The sequence below is a fragment of the Dipodomys merriami genome, unplaced genomic scaffold, assembly GCF_024711535.1.
Source record: "Dipodomys merriami isolate MVZ:Mamm:240054 unplaced genomic scaffold, mDipMer1.0.p SCAF_27, whole genome shotgun sequence".
NCBI lineage: Eukaryota > Metazoa > Chordata > Mammalia > Rodentia > Heteromyidae > Dipodomys > Dipodomys merriami.
The window spans coordinates 5190841-5209365 of record NW_027204159.1 but is presented as its reverse complement, the minus strand read 5'-3'; the positions used below and the strand labels follow the sequence as shown (position 1 = coordinate 5209365).

The 18525-nt window shown below is 39.8% G+C and overlaps 1 protein-coding gene across 7 annotated transcripts in view; it reads right to left on the bottom strand.

Moving 5' to 3' along the window:
* Pkd2l2 (polycystin 2 like 2, transient receptor potential cation channel) overlaps positions 1-9707 on the bottom strand; it is a 43710-nt gene extending 34003 nt beyond the window's left edge. For 6 of the 7 annotated variants that reach the window (XM_070036073.1, XM_070036071.1, XM_070036076.1 and 3 more), the window contains exons 1-4: positions 9605-9707; positions 8647-8748; positions 5414-5547; positions 3328-3584 (exon numbers count right to left, since the gene is read on the bottom strand). In XM_070036073.1, coding sequence (XP_069892174.1) covers positions 3328-3584; positions 5414-5547; positions 8647-8748; positions 9605-9635 — 524 coding nt within the window. In that variant the 5' untranslated portion in view covers positions 9636-9707. Of the gene's footprint in view, positions 1-3327; positions 3585-5413; positions 5548-8646; positions 8749-9209; positions 9267-9604 lie in introns of those variants that run through there. The other variant, XM_070036075.1, reaches the window with a different exon arrangement.
* Positions 9708-18525: the final 8818 nt, after the last annotated feature.

Below are 18525 nucleotides of genomic sequence, written 5' to 3'. Positions count from 1 at the left end.
ACTTCTCTGCCCAGTCTGGCTTTCAAACCTGGATCCTGAGATCTCAGTCTCCTGAGTAGTCAGGATTACAGGTGTTAGTCAACAGTGTACAACTTGAACATTTCATATATATGGAATCACATACACATTAATGGACTATTTTTTTCTTTCTGGTTGCCTACTATGAGCAACACATTAGACTATAAGCTATGAGAAAAATTTTCAAAAGTCTATATGTTGTCTCCAAGAACTCAGAAAGTATACATGAGGACTTTTTGTCTTTAACATGTCTGTTTTCTTGTACAATGTTTAATCTTAAGTAGGACAATATCAGAGTTTTAGGTCAGGAAAACATGATTCTAATTATGGGATTATGTTGGAGAATGAGGGATGAGAGAGAAGAAAAAAAGAGGGTGGATAACTTTGAAATACAGTGCAACTGTATGAAAATAGCAGAAGGAATCTCAATAAAAGCTGTTGACTATGGGTTGCTGATGGCTCATGCCACCAGTAATCCAAGCTACTCAGCAGGCTGAGATCTGAGGATTGTGGTCTGAAGCCAGCCCGGGCAGGAAAGACTCTTACCTCCACTTAGCCACCAAAAAGTCAGAAGGAGGCTGTGGCTCAAGTAGCAGAGTGATAACCTTGAGCACAATAGCTCAGGGCCAGTGTCCAGGTCCTGATTTCAAGCCCCAAGAGCAGCACAAGGAAAAAATCTGGGGACTGCTGAGCACCAGAGGCTCATGCCTATAACCTTAGCTATTCAAAAGGCTGAGATCTGAGGACTGAGGTTTAAAGTTAGCCTGAGCAGCTAAGTGCATGAGACTCTTATCTCCAATTAATCCCCAAAGAGCTGGGAGTAGAGCTGTGGTTCAAGTGGCAAAGCACTACTAGCCTGAGTGAAAAAGCTAAGGGACAGTCCCCATACCCCCGAGTCCAAACTTCAGTACTAGCACGCATGTGTGTGCATACACAACTGTTGATTGCTTGGCACTGGTGGCCCATACCTGTAATTCTAGTTTATTCAGGAGGCTGATCTAGATGATCAAGGTTCAAAGCCAGCCAAACAGGCATTAAAGCCCTAGACACTATCTCCAATTAACCAGCAAAACACTGGGGTCATGGTTAAAGGGGTAGAGCACCAGCGGTGTATAAATTTGGGGGCTATACTAGCCCCTGCCCCCAATAAAGCAGGAAAGTAGCATGAAGGAGAGTGACAGAAGGTATACAATTAATTATATACACACTGTTTAAACATCTGTAGAAATTTCACAACAAAATACCCCTTATATAATTAATGTGGGTTTTTTTGTTTTTTGTCGGGCTTGGGGCTTAAACTCTGGGCCTGGGTGCTGTCCCTGCACTCTTCAGCTCAAGGCAAGCACTCTACTGCTTGAGCCACAGCGCTACTTCTGGTTTTCTATTGGTTTATTGGAGATAAGAATCTTATGGACTTTCCTGCCCAGGCTGGCTTTGAACCGTGATCTTCAGATCTCAAGCCTCCTGAGTAGCTAGGATTATAGGTCTGAGCCACCAGTGCCAGTGTATGTCTACATTTTTTTTAACTTTTGTTAGTAGGGGCAGCAAAAGCAACACACTAGGGAAAAGTATTTTATTTTTAATGACAGTTTTGTAGTTGTACTTTGGGGCTTGAACTCAGGGCCTAGAAGTCATCCCTAAGGTTTTTTTGCTAAAGGATAGTGCTCTACTGTTTGAGCCACAGTACCACTTCTAGCTTTTTGGTAATTAATTAGTGATAAAAGTCTCATGGACTTTCTTGCTCAGGCTGGCTTCGAATCGCAAACCTCAGATCTTAGCCTCCTGAGTAGTTAGGATTACAGGCATGAGCCACAGTTATGCCTGGCCAGGGTTGTACTTTTGAGAGTTTTCTGTATATGATTATTAAACTGAAACACAAAAATTTGTGACTCCCATTCTCTCCTGGCTTTCAACTTTTAATATGCTATTTTTGTTGTTGTTGATTTTTGTGGGTTGTGGTACTTGAATTTTGGGCCTGGGCACTGTCCCTGAGGTCTTCAGCTCAAGGCTAGCAATCTACACTGGAGCCACAGTACCACTTTCAGTTTTCTGAGATAAGAATCTCACAGGCTTTCCTGCCCAGGCTGGCTTTGAACTGCGATCCTCAGATCTAAGCCTCCTGAGTAGCTATGATTACAGGCATGAGCCACTGGCACCTGGCCTCTATGCTATGTTTTTAACTAATGCATTCTACATTTTAGATAAACATTCAAATTAATTCTAATTTTGGGACTGTGGAGAAATGACAGGTATTCTAAGTGTAAGAGGGTAAACTAAACCTAAACCATAGTGTTTTGATATTTAAAGTATCTGTAGTTGTTACAGAATTTAGGATATTAGAATAACTAAAATATTGATCTTGAGATTCCAATTTAAAATGTATTAATAACTGATTTACCTTGTAATTTGCATTAAATAGTAATATTCACTTATAATATTTAAGAAAATGTGTAATTTTACTTATTATATATATCCTCAAGATTTCTAAAACTCAGAGAGAAGGGAAAAGGAATGATGTAGCTGGGTGCTGGTGGCTCACACCTGTAACCTAAGATACTCAGGAGGCTGAGATCTGAGGATCATGATTGAAGTCAGTCCAGGCAGAAAAGTCCCCATGAGACTCTTATCTCCAATTAACCACTCAAAAACAAAAAGTGCAGCTGCAGCTCAAAATGGTACGGTTATTTAGAAACACGAAGTATATGATAGAAGAAACTACTAAAAGAAAAAATAATAGTTATTTCTGGAGAATGAGCAGTTAGTTGGAAAGGTGGACCTCTTGTAGGACTCTGAAAGCACAATGCATAAACAGCTTTGATTACCAGAAGATTGTTGATGAAGAGGAGATGACTCCTTTTAATACTGGCAGCCATAGAAAATATCACTGAAGTACGTGAAAGAGAAGAGAGAGAAAGTGAGCAGGACACTCCTATGACACTTCCTAAGGAGACCACAAAATTTTGGAGCATTTGAGGTTGTCTGGCTAGGGCCAGAAAAACTTGACAATTAGAGAAGCAAAAACAAAAGGCGCAACCTTGCATCTACTCTGACTAAACATTTCATATGTCCATGCCCCCCCCCCAATACTTTGTAAGCTAAGGTAAGCAAACCAACAAAAATCTACCCCCACACCCCAAAGAACTTTACTCTTCTAAGTAACACCACCTCCAAGTCTTCCTACATACTATCAAGACAGATACCTGACCTGCCAGTCTCCGGTCTGCCTTTATTGGAAAAAACACATTTCTACAATTCTTAAAAGATACAATGGTATCTGCTAGAGTTACTGTATAATTTTATACTACTTACTCGGAATCAAGTCTAAGGCCAAAGTCAGATAGGTCTTCATTTTCAGAAGTATATTTATCATAACATTCACTCATCAAAGATTGAAAAGATGAATAAACCTTGCATGTATTGTTGCGAACTTTTAATTGTCGGACTCTGGGGACGCCTAGAAGAATGTTCTCATAGTAGATGCGACTGCTGTTCTTTAAATCATATAGCTTCTGGTTATTATACCACGAGTCCCAGTATAAACCATCCAAAAGGGGTCCTTCCATAAACTTTGTAAAGATAAATTATATGAGAAAAATATTTTCATATTAACAAAATTTGTTCATAAAATTATTCATCTGAGATTGTGAAAATTATTGCCTGAAGCACCATTAATATTAATGGTAATCCAGGGTTGGGGGCATGGTTCAGCAGTAGAGAACTTGCCTAACAAATGAGAGGTCCTGAGTTCAAACATCAGAATCTAAAAAAAGAAAAACATCTAAGAATGGCAATGCTGCTGCTGGTTTACACTTATTGAGCACATATTATATAGTAGACATTACTGTAAGTACATTACAAACATTAACTCCAAAAATTTTTTCTCCTTATGTAAGTATATTGAAAGTATAAGATACTTTGAATGAATAAATAGCAGAGCTGGTTATAGCCACACCTTATGATTATATATTGACATTATCTATACCCTTCCCCCTCTTCCTCTCTTCAACTATGATGACTGCTAATACTGGCTATGTGCCTATCTTCTCATTCTAAGAGATCCTAAGCCAGGGTTCATTTCTTTAATCTTCATTGTCATTGGCCATTTATGTATCTCAAACAGCATAATAAAAGAGGCAAGTTTCGTTACTTCTTCCATTCTAAGTCAATGACCTAGGATTTTTCAGCACTTAATCTCATACTTGTCCTCTCTCTGTGTTGACTTCTCATCACAGATAAAATAGTTCACAAGAAGGATTTATTTCATCTCATGGCTTCAGAAAGTTTCCATCTTAGTGGGGAGAGGATAGCAGAGATCACATCATAGTCTGGAAATACCTTCCCAGACATACCTAGAATTATGCTTTACTAACCTAATCACTTCTCAATCCAGCTGAGTTTATATTAAAATTTAACCATCACATCCTCTCATTCAGGAAATGATCTTGGTTAAGTTTAAATTTCCTATCATAGTATGTGGTCTCCATCCAATTAATAATTTGCCTTTTTAAAAACTTCTTTTATATGCCTACCCCAAGACCAAACATAACTTTAATATAGAATTACAGATAGCACAAATTGTTTGTAGGATACCTTTCTCTTATTTATCCTTTATTTATTTATTTTCAGTCATGGGGCTTGAACTCAGGGCCTGAGTGCTGTCCCTGAGCTTTTTTGTTCAAGGCTAGTGCTGTACCACTTTGAGCCAAAGCATCAGTTCTGGTTTTCTGGTGGTTAAGTCTCACAGACTTTCCTAGGCTGGCTTCAAACTGAGATCCTCAGATCTCAGCCTCCTGAGTAATCTAGAATTACAGACGTGAGCCACTAGCACCCAGCTTATTCATCCTTTAAAACTGAACTGTGATAACTGCTGAAAATCCTCTCTGCCTCATTTTTTACTTCATGCCCACATTGTGACATGGGATGTCAGATCATCATATCTGTTCTCTCAGTTTTTTTCTTTTCATTATGAGTATCTTGCTATGTATTCCAACGGCACATACCTGTCATTCCAGCTACACAAGAAGCACAAATGGAGGATTGAAGTCCAAATCAGCTCAGATAAAAATATAAGCCCATTCTCAAACAACTAGAGTAAAAAGGGCTGGGTATGGTAAGGCTGAAGTGAACCAACCCAGCAAGTCCAAAGCCCTGAGTTCAACCTCTAGTACCACAAAAAAGGCTTGTGTTTTCCATATAAAATGAGAATGTCTAAAAAACAAATTTATAAGAATGATACCACACTATTAACACACTATAAACACTATGGGTTGGCTAAGTCTAATTGTTTAAAGAAATGATTTCAATTTTTGCTCATTCCTTCAACAAATACTTCCTGAGAAGGGTTTATGGAATACGTACAGCTACTTCATCCACAGTCACATGATACCTTCCTTACCTTCCAAAAATCAGTTATGCTTCGAATAGATTTAAAGTTGGTTCTTTCATCATCAGGTATATAAGTATCCAAAAATAGAGATGACATAACCTTGTTTAAATAATACATATGTGGGTTTACCATTCCAAAAGTCACTAAAAGGAAGAAAATTTTAAAAAATTTTAAAAAAAATTTTAAAACTCGTTATCAAGATGAAAAATGTTGCATTTTTGTTCCCAATTTTATTCTGAAAATTTTTTTTTGCCCGTCCTGGGTCTTGATGCTGGGCCTAGATAGTATCCCTGAGTTCCTTTTTGCTCAAGGCTAGCTCTCTACCACTTGAGCCACAGCACCAATTCCAGCTTCTTCTGTGATTAATTAGAGATAAGAGTCTCACAGACTTTCCTGCCTGGGCTGGCTTCAAACCATAATCCTCAGATGCTAGCCTCCTGAGTAGCTAGGATGTGAGCTACCAGTATCCAGAGTTCCCTTATACTATATTATATATATATATATATACACACACACACACACACACACACACACACACACACACATATACACACACTATATATATAACTATAAATAAATAACTATGCAACTGAGCTGAACCTAAGTGGCAGGAGTCATGGTAAATGGCTCTTATTTTAGGTCCATTTCTTAAAAATCTAAAAATATACAAAACAGGAAGAAGTTTCTTATAATACCATTACAAAGCTGAACACATTCTTCAAGCTTTATGCATATACATTTATAAAGAAAATAATTTTAAGCTGGATGCTGGTGGCTCACACTTATAATCCTGATTACTCAGGAGGCTGATGTCTGAGGATCATGGTTCAAAGTGATCCCAGGCAGGAAAGTCTGTGAGACTCTTATGTCCAATAAACTACGCAGAAAAAGCCAGAAGTGGTACTATGGCTCAAGTGGTACAGTGCTAGCCTTGAGCAAAAAGTAGCTCAGGGACAGCACCTAGACCCAGAGTTCAAGCCCTAGAAATGGCAAAAATAAAAACCATAGTAAGAAAACATTGTTTTGTTGGAGGGGGTTTGTGAATTTTATTTTTTTTGGGGGGGGGTCTGATCGTGGGGCCTGAACTCTGGACCTGGGCACTGTCCCTTAGCTCTTCAGCTCAAGGCTAGCGCTCTACCACCTGAGCCACAGCGCCACTTCCGGCTTTTTTCTTTTTGCTTATGTGGTGCTGAGGAATCAAACCCAGGGCCTCAGGCATGCAAGGCAAGCACTCTACCACTGAGCGACCTTCCCAGCCCCGGGTTTGTGAATTTTAGAAAGGTATATTACCTTAACTTTTTTTCAGACACTTAAAAAAACAAACATGCATCTTCATCATTCTATGATATACACGTACCTATGCCATTCTCTAACAATCACATTTATTTCAGTGTATTTACCACAATGTTAAATCTTACTGAGGGATATTTCAAGTTATTTCCAATTCTATGTTATAAGAAGTGTCAAAATATTTCTGAGTAGTGGGCTTAAGAACGTTTTTGTGTGTTTTTTTTTTTCATTTTCTGGATGTTCTATAATAAGCATGCATTATTTTTGTAAGTAAGGTTCTATGTGTATGCCAGCACTGGGGCTTGACCTCAGAGCTTCTTTCTTGCTTAGTTTTTTTCACTCTAGCATTTGAGCCATTCTTTCCCTTCTAGCCTTTTACTGTTTAAACGGAAGCAAGAGTCTCAAATTGGTCTATCTGGGCTGACTGGGAACCACAATCCTCAGAGCTCAGGATCTCTAATGTCCTGATAGCTAGGACTACAGGTTTGAGCCACTAGTGTCTCCTCTTCCCCCAAGTAAACTTTTATAAACATAGGATAGCTTAATTACAATTGGTTACAGTTTTGTTTTGTCAGTTGTCAGGGCCTGGGCACTATCCCTGAGTTCTTTTACTCAAGGCTAGTGCTCTACCACTTTGAGCCACAGCTCCACTTCCAGTTTCTGAGTGGTTAATTGGAGGTAACAGTCTCATGAGGAATTTTCCACCTGGCTGGTTTTCAACTATAATCTTCAGATCCCAGCCTCCTGAATCGCTAGGATTATAGGGGTGAGCCACAGTTGTCTTTAAGATAACAAACTTACTTCTGCAGCACTAATTAGTACAACTACCCATGTGTAGCACATGCCATGAAGACAAGAAAGAAATCCTGAAAGTGAGCTTTACAGTGAATGCATGTTGGGAACTTCAAGGAGAAAAAGCTCATTAATATACCCTTCACATATTAAATAGTGAATGCGAGTGGCACAGAGCAGGAATTCAGGTTGAAAAGTTTTCTCAGTCTTCCATAAAAGTTTCCATTGATTCAGCAAAGCACTATTCACTGTGCACCAGGCCAGTGAAAAGAAGTAGCTAATGGCACACATTGAATTTTAATGTTTGGTCCCATTTGCACTTTGCTTAGTGAAACTGAGTTAGTCTTGATTTTTTTCAGAGTGAAATAGACACATTACAAATCATCATCCCAAGGAATTATTTCAAATAGATACATTAAACAATAGGAATAATTACATTCAACGTTGACTGCGGAGCTCTTTATAATACCTATGACCCTCAAGTTTTTGCTATGCCCGGCATGGTGGCTCACACCTGTAATCCTAGCTACACAGGAGGCTGAGATCTGAGGATTGTGGTTCAAAGCCAGTCCAGGCAAGAAAGTCAGTGAGACTCTTATCTCCAATTAACCACTCAGAAAACTGGAAGTGGTGCTGTGGCTCAAGTGGTAGAGCACTTGCCTTGAGTGAGGGACATTGCCCAGGCCCAGAGTTCAAGCCCCACGACCAACAAACAAACAAAATGAAGTTGGGCAGCTGTGACTCACACCTGTAATCCTAGCTACTAGAAGGCTGAGATCTGAGGATTATGGTTTGAAGTCAGCCAGGGCAAGAAAGTCCATGAGACTATTATATCCAATTAAGTACCCAAAAGCTGAAAGTAGAGCTGTGGCTCAGGAAGTAGAGCACTAGCCTTGAGTTGAAAAGCTCAGGGACAGCTCCAAGATCCCAAGTTCAAGTCCCAGGGACTGGTGCGCGCGCTTGCACACACACATACACACAAACAAAACCCAAACCCAACACCTGGAAATAATTGTTAAGCATAGGCTAATGGGTATAAAATGTGTCACCTGGGAAATTTTAGTAATATATACCACATGGGGATTTTTTTTTTGTTGCATTTCCACATTTTAGCTTCTAGCTCAAATCATCAACATCTTTGTCTACATCTGGATACTTACAGATACACAGATTTATTAAAAAAATAAAGTAGAGTAACAACTCCTGAAGTGTGGTGGTAATTTGTACTTCCTTTCTGTAATGCAGATTATGTATTGAAGTACCTGAAAGACAGAAGACAAAAAAAATTATCACCTTAGTATGCAATGATCATTTATATAAAGGTCACAAGGAAACAACCACTTTTAGTTGTGAGACACGCGAAGACAGGTTCCAACGTCTTTCTGGTTCTTTCTCAATTCTCACTTTCACGAGGCAGGGTAACTACTAAGTTTTCCTGTAGGGAAGCGGGCAATTATTTTTTATTTTTTGGGTCCGGTCATGGGGCCTGAGCTCTGGGCCTGGGCCCTGTCCCTCAGCGCTTCAGCTCAAGGCTAGCGCTCTACCACTTGAGCCACAGTGCCACTTCTGGCTTTTTTCTTTTTTGCTTATGTGGTGCTGAGGAATCGAACCCAGGGCCTCAGGCATGCAAGGCAAGCGCTCTACCACTGAGCCACCTTCCCAGCCCAACGGGCATTTTATAACTGCAAACAAGCAGGTTTTGATAACTCGAACGCTTCCTTACCGGTCCTGCCCCAAGTAACAATTACCACAGAGAACCGTCTCCGGCGGCCTTAACCGCTATCTTCTGGGCAAGGCCAGGGCTCCGGGGACACAGGCCTCGCCGGGCCGCCGCCGCCTCCGGCCAGGGGCGAGCGCTGCGCGAAACTCCCCCCCCCCCCCCCCCCCCGGCCCCGGCCCCGGCCCCGGCCCCGGTCCTCACGGCTTCCCCGAGGTAGGTCGTGAGGGCTGAGAGCGTCCCCTCCACGTGAGCGGACACTGGGGGCCAAAGAGTCCCTCCCGGAGGAGGCGTGGCGTTAGCCAAGGAGTGGAAGCGTCAGGTAACAAGTTCAAGTCCCGGTCTCCGAACGAAAAAAGAATGCCTTCGGTATCTATAACTGCCAAACGAGCCCATCTGACCTCCTCTGTGCCACCGAGACGCCTCAGCCATTGCGGAGTCACGGAGTCAGGAGACGCCACACGTTCGTCAGCACCCGCGCGCGCGCGCCAGGCCCACGGCGTGCGATAGTTAGCGCCTGCTCTGCGTCCACGCCTGCGCAGTAAGCCCTTGGAGCACCGGCTACGAGGCACCTGCGCGTCGTTAGCGCCGTGACTAACCCAAAGGCTCCGCCCGCCCCCCACAGGTGCTGCTCCACCAAGCGCATGCGCACCCAGCAACAGCCCACCAACCTGGGGCGATGCTACGTTTGAGGGGGGGTCGGGAGGGCGATTGCGGTGGTGGCCTCCCGCAGACTGGTGTATTCTTCTCTCTGCCTGTGACGGGAAATCCGTATCCTGGACGATTGCGATCACAAAAAGATTGCAACCAGAAAGTGGTGTATTTCTTTTCCTTGTGGATTTGTTATGGGGGTGCACATCTGTGATACCAGCATTCAGGAAAGCCAAAGTAGGATCTGGAGTTCAATGAACATTTTTTTTTTCCTTCTTTTCTTCCCTTCTTTAAAAAAAAAAAATTGAGAGGAAAGAAATGATAGGAATCGTTGAAACTGCACATTCAAATATAATGAAGCACAGCACACCAATTCGAAATACAGTTGACTTTCAAAATAAAAGAACATATAATTATGTACAACAAAATGCTGTTGACTTTTTTGTAAAATTAAAACTTTGTTTTGAGCATGTTATGGATTCATATTGAGTTGTAAGCAGACAAATTTGATGTATTTACCCAGTTTCCAACAACACCATATACAATATCACAACCAGAATAGTGAAATGGATATAGTCAAGACACAACATTTTCATCACCAGAGACCCGGGCCCCACCCTGTTCTTTCACTTTGTGTCTTGGGATATGATAACTTGCTCTGTCACACACAACCATGATGTTACTGGAAAGTCACACAGCTCATTAGTTTGATTCCTTGTGTCTGCCAGAGAAGAATTCGAGCACAATTTGACCATAGTGAAATTTATTAGGAAGAAATATGGCAGATAAAGGTTATGTGCCATGATGTCACAGGAAAACAGCATTTTAATTCATCCTCAGGTGTTTTCCCAATAGACATAAGCATTAGGTTTAAGTAGAAAAACATAGAAGCAGATGACAAAGGTATGCATACATCAAAAGTCCTTATTACAGGTATGGCCTGGCTGGCCAAAATATTTAACTGTTTTGGATTCTGGAGAAGTTGTTACTGCTGTCATCACTGGAGGGGGAGCAGTCTGTTTTCCATGAGATGATTTCTCACACTCGAGGGTGAAGCCTGACCAGTGTTAGTAATTACCAACTGTTCCTTAGTGGTAGTTTTAGTCTTTTATCATAAAGATGTTATTGGTTATCCTGTCTTTCTTAGAACCCAAGGTAATTGCAAAGTATCTGTGGAGAGAAAGGCTTAGAACTATAAAAAAATGCAAAACAGAAGCAGATATCAGCTTTTTTCTCCTATTTTTAGTTAATTCATGACAGCAAAAACATTTTAAGGACCTGTTACAAATGTGCTTCCAATAGACTGAAAGTCAGTTGTCTTTAGAGTGAGAACCACATCATTGGCCCTTGTGCTTTGAATACTTTTTGAGGATATCTATGAGAGATTCTTATCCCTAAAGCCAATCAACATAGATAAGGTCACCTGGGAGTCAGGAAGTCTTTTTGTGTTTTTGTTTATTGCTAGTCCTGGGGCTTGAACTCACAGCCTGGGCACTGTCCCTGAGCTTCTTTTGCTCAAGGCTAGCGCTCTACCACTTGAGCCACAGCACCATTTCCAGCTTTTTCCATGTATGTGGTACTGAGGAATCGAACCCAGGGCTTTATGCATGCTAGGCAAGCACTCTACCACAAAGCCACATTCCCAGCCCCCCAAATCTGTTTTTTTTCCTTTATTAGAAAGGGCAAACTTAAATATAGTCTGACATTTAAGGAAGATAAAAGGGACTTAAAATAGATTTGTAGACTTGTAAATACCACTCACAATCCATTTTGCAGTTTGAAATAACATTCATTGGATTTGTCAATCTGCCACGTACTCAAGTCTCTCCAGCTTCATCAGTGCCTCCTGGTGTGCAATATTCAACTGTTGTATTTTGTCCACAGAGGTTTTATATTGCTTGAGAAACTCCATATAGGTGCTACGACATTCTTCTCTGAAGTGAGTGAAGTTAATAATGCCACTTAAAAACCAACTTGTCTGTTTTGCATTTGGATAGAGAATATTAGCAATCTCAAAGTCATTCACCCCACAGATGGGCAAAATGAGTCCAGATGAATAAGTAAATTTCTGACTGGTAAAAAGCCTTCCGTTATATGTGGATACATGACTTCAGAGTTCACGGCATCATGTAAAAATGTTCCACTCATATTCCATAAACAATTTGTAAGGCTCTCACGTAGATCATAGGCAAGCCTTCAGGCTTTGGTTTTGGATAAAGGTCATTAGAGAGGTTTTTCCCATCAGCTCCTGTTAACAACTTATTGCAAATATGAATCACAATCTCAGCTACATTTTATCTGGGGAAAGACAAAAGTTTCCAATTTTCTCCTGCGGTCCTAGCAGCTTCCAGGAAGGAGGCATGTCCCAGACCCAGGAAGTCTTAATTACAGCATTTGCCTTAGAGATATTGTGAGCTCACTCTTCACTTTAGATTCCCTTTGCATTCTCCCATCACCAGTGACTAATAGCTATATATCAACATGATGCACCAAGAGCTTGCCAGAACCAAGCCAATACCAGTGCCAGGCCTTGAATCAGAAGCAATTAAACCTCCTTTTTCTTTTTGTTTTTTTTTTTTTTTTTTTTTTTTTGGGTTCGGTCATGGGGCCTGAACTCTGGGCACTGTCCCTCAGCTCTTCAGCTCAAGGCTAGCGCTCTACTACTTGAGCCACAGAGCCACTTCTGTCTTTTTTCTTTTTGCTTATGTGGTGCTGAGGAATCGAACCCAGGGCCTTGAGCATGCAAGGCAAGCACTCTACCACTGAGCCACCTTCCCAGTCCCCCAAACCTCCTTTTTCATACTCCAATACTTTATAGTAATGATTTTTAAAATCCCTAAATAATACAATGGATTATTTGAAAAACATTGAAAAGAGAAACTGTAAAAGGTTAGAGATGATTAGCAGCAGCCATCCAAATCAAGAGGGCAAACTTGGAAATGGAGATGTGAACTGAAGCCCCATTCATTTGACACTAGACAAGAACGACCTTCAAAAGTTGGAGAACTTGGAAACACTCTCACTACAACAATAAAATCAATATACCAATGAAATAGGATATCTGCAGGAACTTGACTCAAAGTTAGCTAATTACACATTGACTAGCAATAAGTGCTGGTAGCTCACACCTGTAATCCTAGCTACTCAGGAGGCTGAGATCTGAGGATTGAGGTTCAAAGCCAGCCCAGGCAGGAAAATCCGTGAGACTCTTACCTCCAATTAACCGAAAGTGGCACTGTGGCTCAAGTGGGAGAGTGCTAGCCTTGAGCTGAAGAGCTGAGAAAGAGCACTCAGGCCCAGAGTTCAAGCCCCACAACTGACAAACAAACAAAAAAGGAGCAAAAGAGGGGTATATGAATGGAGGGAGGAAAGGTGAGCAAAAGCAGTCATATATTCAATATACACTATGTAAGAAAAATGAACTACTTAACCTTAGGTATGGGATGAGATGGGAATGATGGCGAGAATGATGGAAGGGGTAACACTGATTGAGATGCATTGCACTCATAATCTGACTTTTGGTATGGAAGCCCCTTCTTACAACTACTGAATAAAAACAAATATTTTTAAACTCTCAAAACAAAACAAAGCAATAAGCCAACAAGATACAGAAAGGACAGCCTGAAAGATGCCTGAGATACAGGATGTGGCCCCATCTCCCTGAGTCCCATAGACTGGGGACATATGGAGCGGCCCACCAGACCATCTTCTTGTAACCACTAACCTTGCAACTTTAACCTTTTAAATCATTTAACGTAGGCTCCATTTTGACTCAGTGCTTTCAAGCGAAATTGAGATCATAGTTTTGTATTCTGTGTAACTCTTTGTCAGCACAATTAAGGGCCTTGCGAAAGATTTGGTGTGTACAAATCAAAACTATTTGAGAACAGAAAGTCAAATTGGAATCAGCAGTAGGCCAAGTACAGACATTACAGCTAGCTGGTTCAAAGCAGAATCAGAATTTGAAGAGCAGTGTGGAACTGGAAGAAAGTGTTAGGTGAGAAGACTAAGCTTTCCAAGTCAGAGATAGAATAATAGGAATAAATGGATTTGACCAATTGTTCTAATAAAAAGATAGGAGTTTACATCTCGTGGGTTGTCAGGGATGGAGCTGGCTGTGGGCAGCAGCAAGGAGGCAGGGATAGGAACAGAACACATTTCTCTTGGTCTAGTTATTTTTATGATAGAAGATTCCTCTTCAATTAGGGGGCCCTTCTTACTTTCACTAACTTTGGAATACCATTCTGAGTATTATACATTTTTTTCCTCTATGAACACATATGTCCATGGAGAGAGAAAACAAACTTTATCACTTATATACATTCTTATTTCCTTTTTAAAGCACAATTTGTATCCTCTATTATGCTATTTAAGTTTTTAGTAGTAAATATCTTTCTGAAAGGTAATTTCCTAGCTTTGCATATGAAAAATTTATACAAATCCACAAAGGGAGCCACTTTGCAAATAAATAATGTAGGCAAAAACTGTAACTCCCTAATCCAAGCCATGCATGTTTTTCTTAATCTTCCAAAACAATATTGTTAATTTCCAAACATTTGCTTACCACTATGTTCATGACTGTGGTAGTATGTGAGCCTCATAATTATATCTGCCAAAATTATATAATTTGTAAGGATTATCTACCTCCAGCATTTAAATATCATTTTCTCAGATACATTTGTTTAGGAAAAAAATGGCAAATAATGATCACTAGGCAGACTGCCAGGTCTGAAGAGAACTGCTGGTTTGGCCTTGTTTCAGTACCTACATTAAAGTATGTTCATTAAATTCTATACAGAAGAAAAATTTGCAGTGCTGAGCTTGGATAATACAGCATGCATCCACTAGATAAAATTTTCACTTAGCTAGAGCTCTATAATTAGAAACATCCATAAAAACTATACAAAAACATACGCTAGCTTTCACAAATTTAAAGTTTTATTTGCAAAGCATCAGCCCACTCTATAAATTCTATGCATGTAATGAGAATATATTGCTCACTTCCCCTCACCCGTTTGTTTCCCACCTTGCTTGCCTCTCTCTGTTCTCTTTTCTCTCCCCTGTAGTCTCTTCTCCCCACTCCTGCAGATGTTAACAGCCTACTATAAATTCTTGCATACATTCTCCCTAGTCTTTTAGCTAAACAGACAAATATACATGGATATATTATCTTATTGTTTTTACAAAATAAATGACTATAATTTCTCTTTGTTTCCTTTTTCTTAGAATAAATGCACAGCGGGGGAATTCTCTAACTCCACTGATAGAATTCACTCTTCTATTGTCCCCTACAATTCACTCTTCTATTGTCCCTCTTTTTAATAGATTTTTTCTTTATTATGATTATTATGTAGCTATACAAAGAGGTTACAGTTCTTTAACTCCCTGCCCTCCTCCCCCTTTTGTAATACTGTGGTTCAAACTCACAGTCTCAACCTTGTTAGGCAGGCACTTTAACCCACCCCTTACCCATCATTTATGTTTTTGATCATCTGATATTCTGTGTTGCTTAATCGTCTTTGCAGTGAATATACTGTAGCTTAGTGAGTCATTTCCTCTTTTTTTAGGCCCAAGACCAAGACTCCAACTTGATACTTGAACGTTTTCACTCATTGGCTAGTGCTTTACCAACTGAACTACACCTCCAACCCCTACAAATTTCTTATTGATAGGAATACACCTGTCCCTATAAAACATGCTACAATGAAAGCCTTTGTATGCAAGGCCTTAAGTACTGCTGCATTTATTCTAGCAGGTATTAGATTATTGGGGCAAAGATATACAAATTTTAATTTTAATAGGTTTAACTTAATTTAAGTTTTTATTTATTTTTATTTTTTTGTTGGTCGTGGGGCTTGAACTCTGGGCTTGGGTGCTGTCCTTGAACTCTTCAGCTCCAGGTAAGTGCTCTACCACTTGAGCCACAGTGCCACTTCCTAGGTTTAATTTTAATAGGTTATGTTCCCCACAGTCTGTACTTAACTCACAGCTCCAAATGTATGAGCACGTTTACTCCTATAAATACTGCTTTTCACATCCAGTCAGCCATAAGAGTTACTATTCTTATTTTTAAAAAATACTTGTAGAAACTATATAATAATTGTGAACAAGTAGATCCCCCGGAAAACTTGAGAAAGTTCTGGTAGACCAGTTCTATAGGTGATTAGAAGTGTCTTAATAGAAAATTACTCAAACAGGAGTTTCAAGAAATGATTCCTCTGACTGAAAAGTAGAACATATGCTAGTTCAAAGAAATCATCCTGGCTGGGTGCCAGTGGCTCAATCTGTAATCCTTAGCTACTCAGGAGGCTGAGATCTGAGGATTGTGGTTCAAAGCCAGCCTGGGCAGGAAAGGTCTGTGAGACTCTTATCTCCAACTAACTACAAGAAAACTGGAAGTGGCACTGTGGCTTAAAGTGGTAGAGCACTATCCTTGAGTGAAAAAGCTCAGGAACAGATCCCAGGCCCTAAGTTCAAGCACATGACAAAAAGAACAAATGAATGAATGAACGAGAGAGGAAAAAAAGAGAGGGGGGAGGGAGGGAGGAAGAGAGAGAAAAATAAAGAAAGAGGGAGAGAGAGAGGGAGGAAGGAAGAGAGAGAAAGAAAGAGAGAGAGAGGAAGGAAGGAAGGAAGGAAAGAAAAGAATAATAAACAAACAAACAAATAAATAAATAAAAATAAATCATCCTGCAGGAGAGATGAAGACTCAGGAAGGTAAAAATGATAGTTGAATTTTTAAATATTTACTTATTTATTAATTCATTTTAATATATTCACCTTTATAATTTTACATTGAATATGCCCTTGAGGAGTTCTGAATTAGAGACAGAGTTCTTATTACCTGATTGTAAAAAGCATGCTAGCCCTTACTCCAGTGCTGACTCAGCTGTTGCCTGTATCATCCTTTTTCTTAGAATAAATGCACAGTGGGAAAATTCTTTAACTCAGCTGATAGAATTCACTTTTCTATTGTCATTCTATTTTCATCTGTCATGTGTTCCATGAATCTGTGAGAGGTCCACACAGGTCTTTTACCATGACAGATAACAAGATCTCAGTTGGATAAAGGTTCTTGAGTGAGATTATTTTTTTGTTTCTCTTAATAGGCAGTGAATCATATTTTAGTTTCTATGGCTTTAGGGTTTTTGTTTGGTTTTGTTGTTTCTGAGACAAGGACTTAATATGTAGCTGGACCTTGCCAAAAGAGTTTATTACTGTAAATTCTTGAAGAGCTGGAATTTTACCAGAATATACCTTTGCTTGGGTTTTGTTGTCTATTATTTTTACCCAACCTAATTAAAACTCAGGCCTTTACTGCATTTTCAAGTTGTTCTTCAGCTCAAAAATTTTTCTTTTAAAATAATTGCCCCTTGGATTGGGAATGTAGTTTTGTGGTAGAGTGCTTGCCTTGTATGCATGAAGCTCTTTGATTGCTTTTTTTTCTTCTACTTTCTGAAATGTTTCTTTTGGTTAATTTTCAAGGACACTAATAAGGTTTACCATTACTATTCCTTTTAAAACTTCTGTCTTGGTCTGGGAAGGTGGCTCAGTAGTAGAGCGCTTGCCTTGCATGCCTGAGGCCCTGGGTTCCATTCCTCAGCACCACATAAGCAAAAAGAAAAAAGCCGGAAGTGGCGCTGTGGCTCAAGTGGTAGAGCGCTAGCCTTGAGCTGAAGAGCTGAGGGACAGTGCCCAGGCCCAGAGTTCAGGCCCCACGACGGAAGCCAAAAATAAAATAAAATAAAATAAAACTTCTGTTTTAAAATTTTAGCTTAGAACATTATACAACACATTCCAGAGACACTCTTTCATGCTTTTAGTGAATCTTGGTAAATCCTCTTACTTGGTTTAGTTATGGTACAGGTTATAATCTTTCACAACAGCTTATGGTTTATTAGGAATTATCTGGTGTATTCATTATCTAAAACAAGTTACTTAAAGAGTTGTAATGTCTGAAAACAACAAAAAACATTTGTCTCTGGGAAATTTTCATAGAATTAAAGGGCACCCAAGGAAAAAGAAGTCTCCCTTTCCCGCCAGAATACCAGTTTCATATACCTACCTATCTGGACAGAAGGAAGCTAAAATATCTCTAACCACATATAAACATACAGACATATATAGAAAGAGATATTTTTGGATTCTTATTTTGGAATAGTATTAGAATTAAAAGAAAATTACAAAAATAGCCCCCCAAAAAAACACAACTCCCCAGTTATTGGCATTTTACTACATTTGATGTTTTATCTTCTCTCTTTATACATTTTTCTAAGCAAATTGTGATTAGAATGCAAATACAATACTTTGTCAAAAAATAAAAAATATTTGTGTTTCCTAAAATCAAAGGCATTTTACTTTATAGTCATAGTACAATTATAAAAATCAACACACACACACACACACACACACACACACACACACACACAGAGGAAATGATTATCATTATAATAGTATTATCTAATCTTTAGACCTTTTTCAATTTTCACTAATTATTCTTCTGAAATACTTTTTCGTTGCCTGCCTGCCTGCCTGCCTGCCTTCCTTCCTTCCCTCCTTCCTTCCTTCCTTCCTTCCTTCCTTCCCTCCCTCCTTCCTTCCTTCCTTCCTTCCTTCCTTCCTTCCTTCCTTCCTTCCTTCCTTCCTTCCTTCCTTCCTTCCTTCCTTCCTC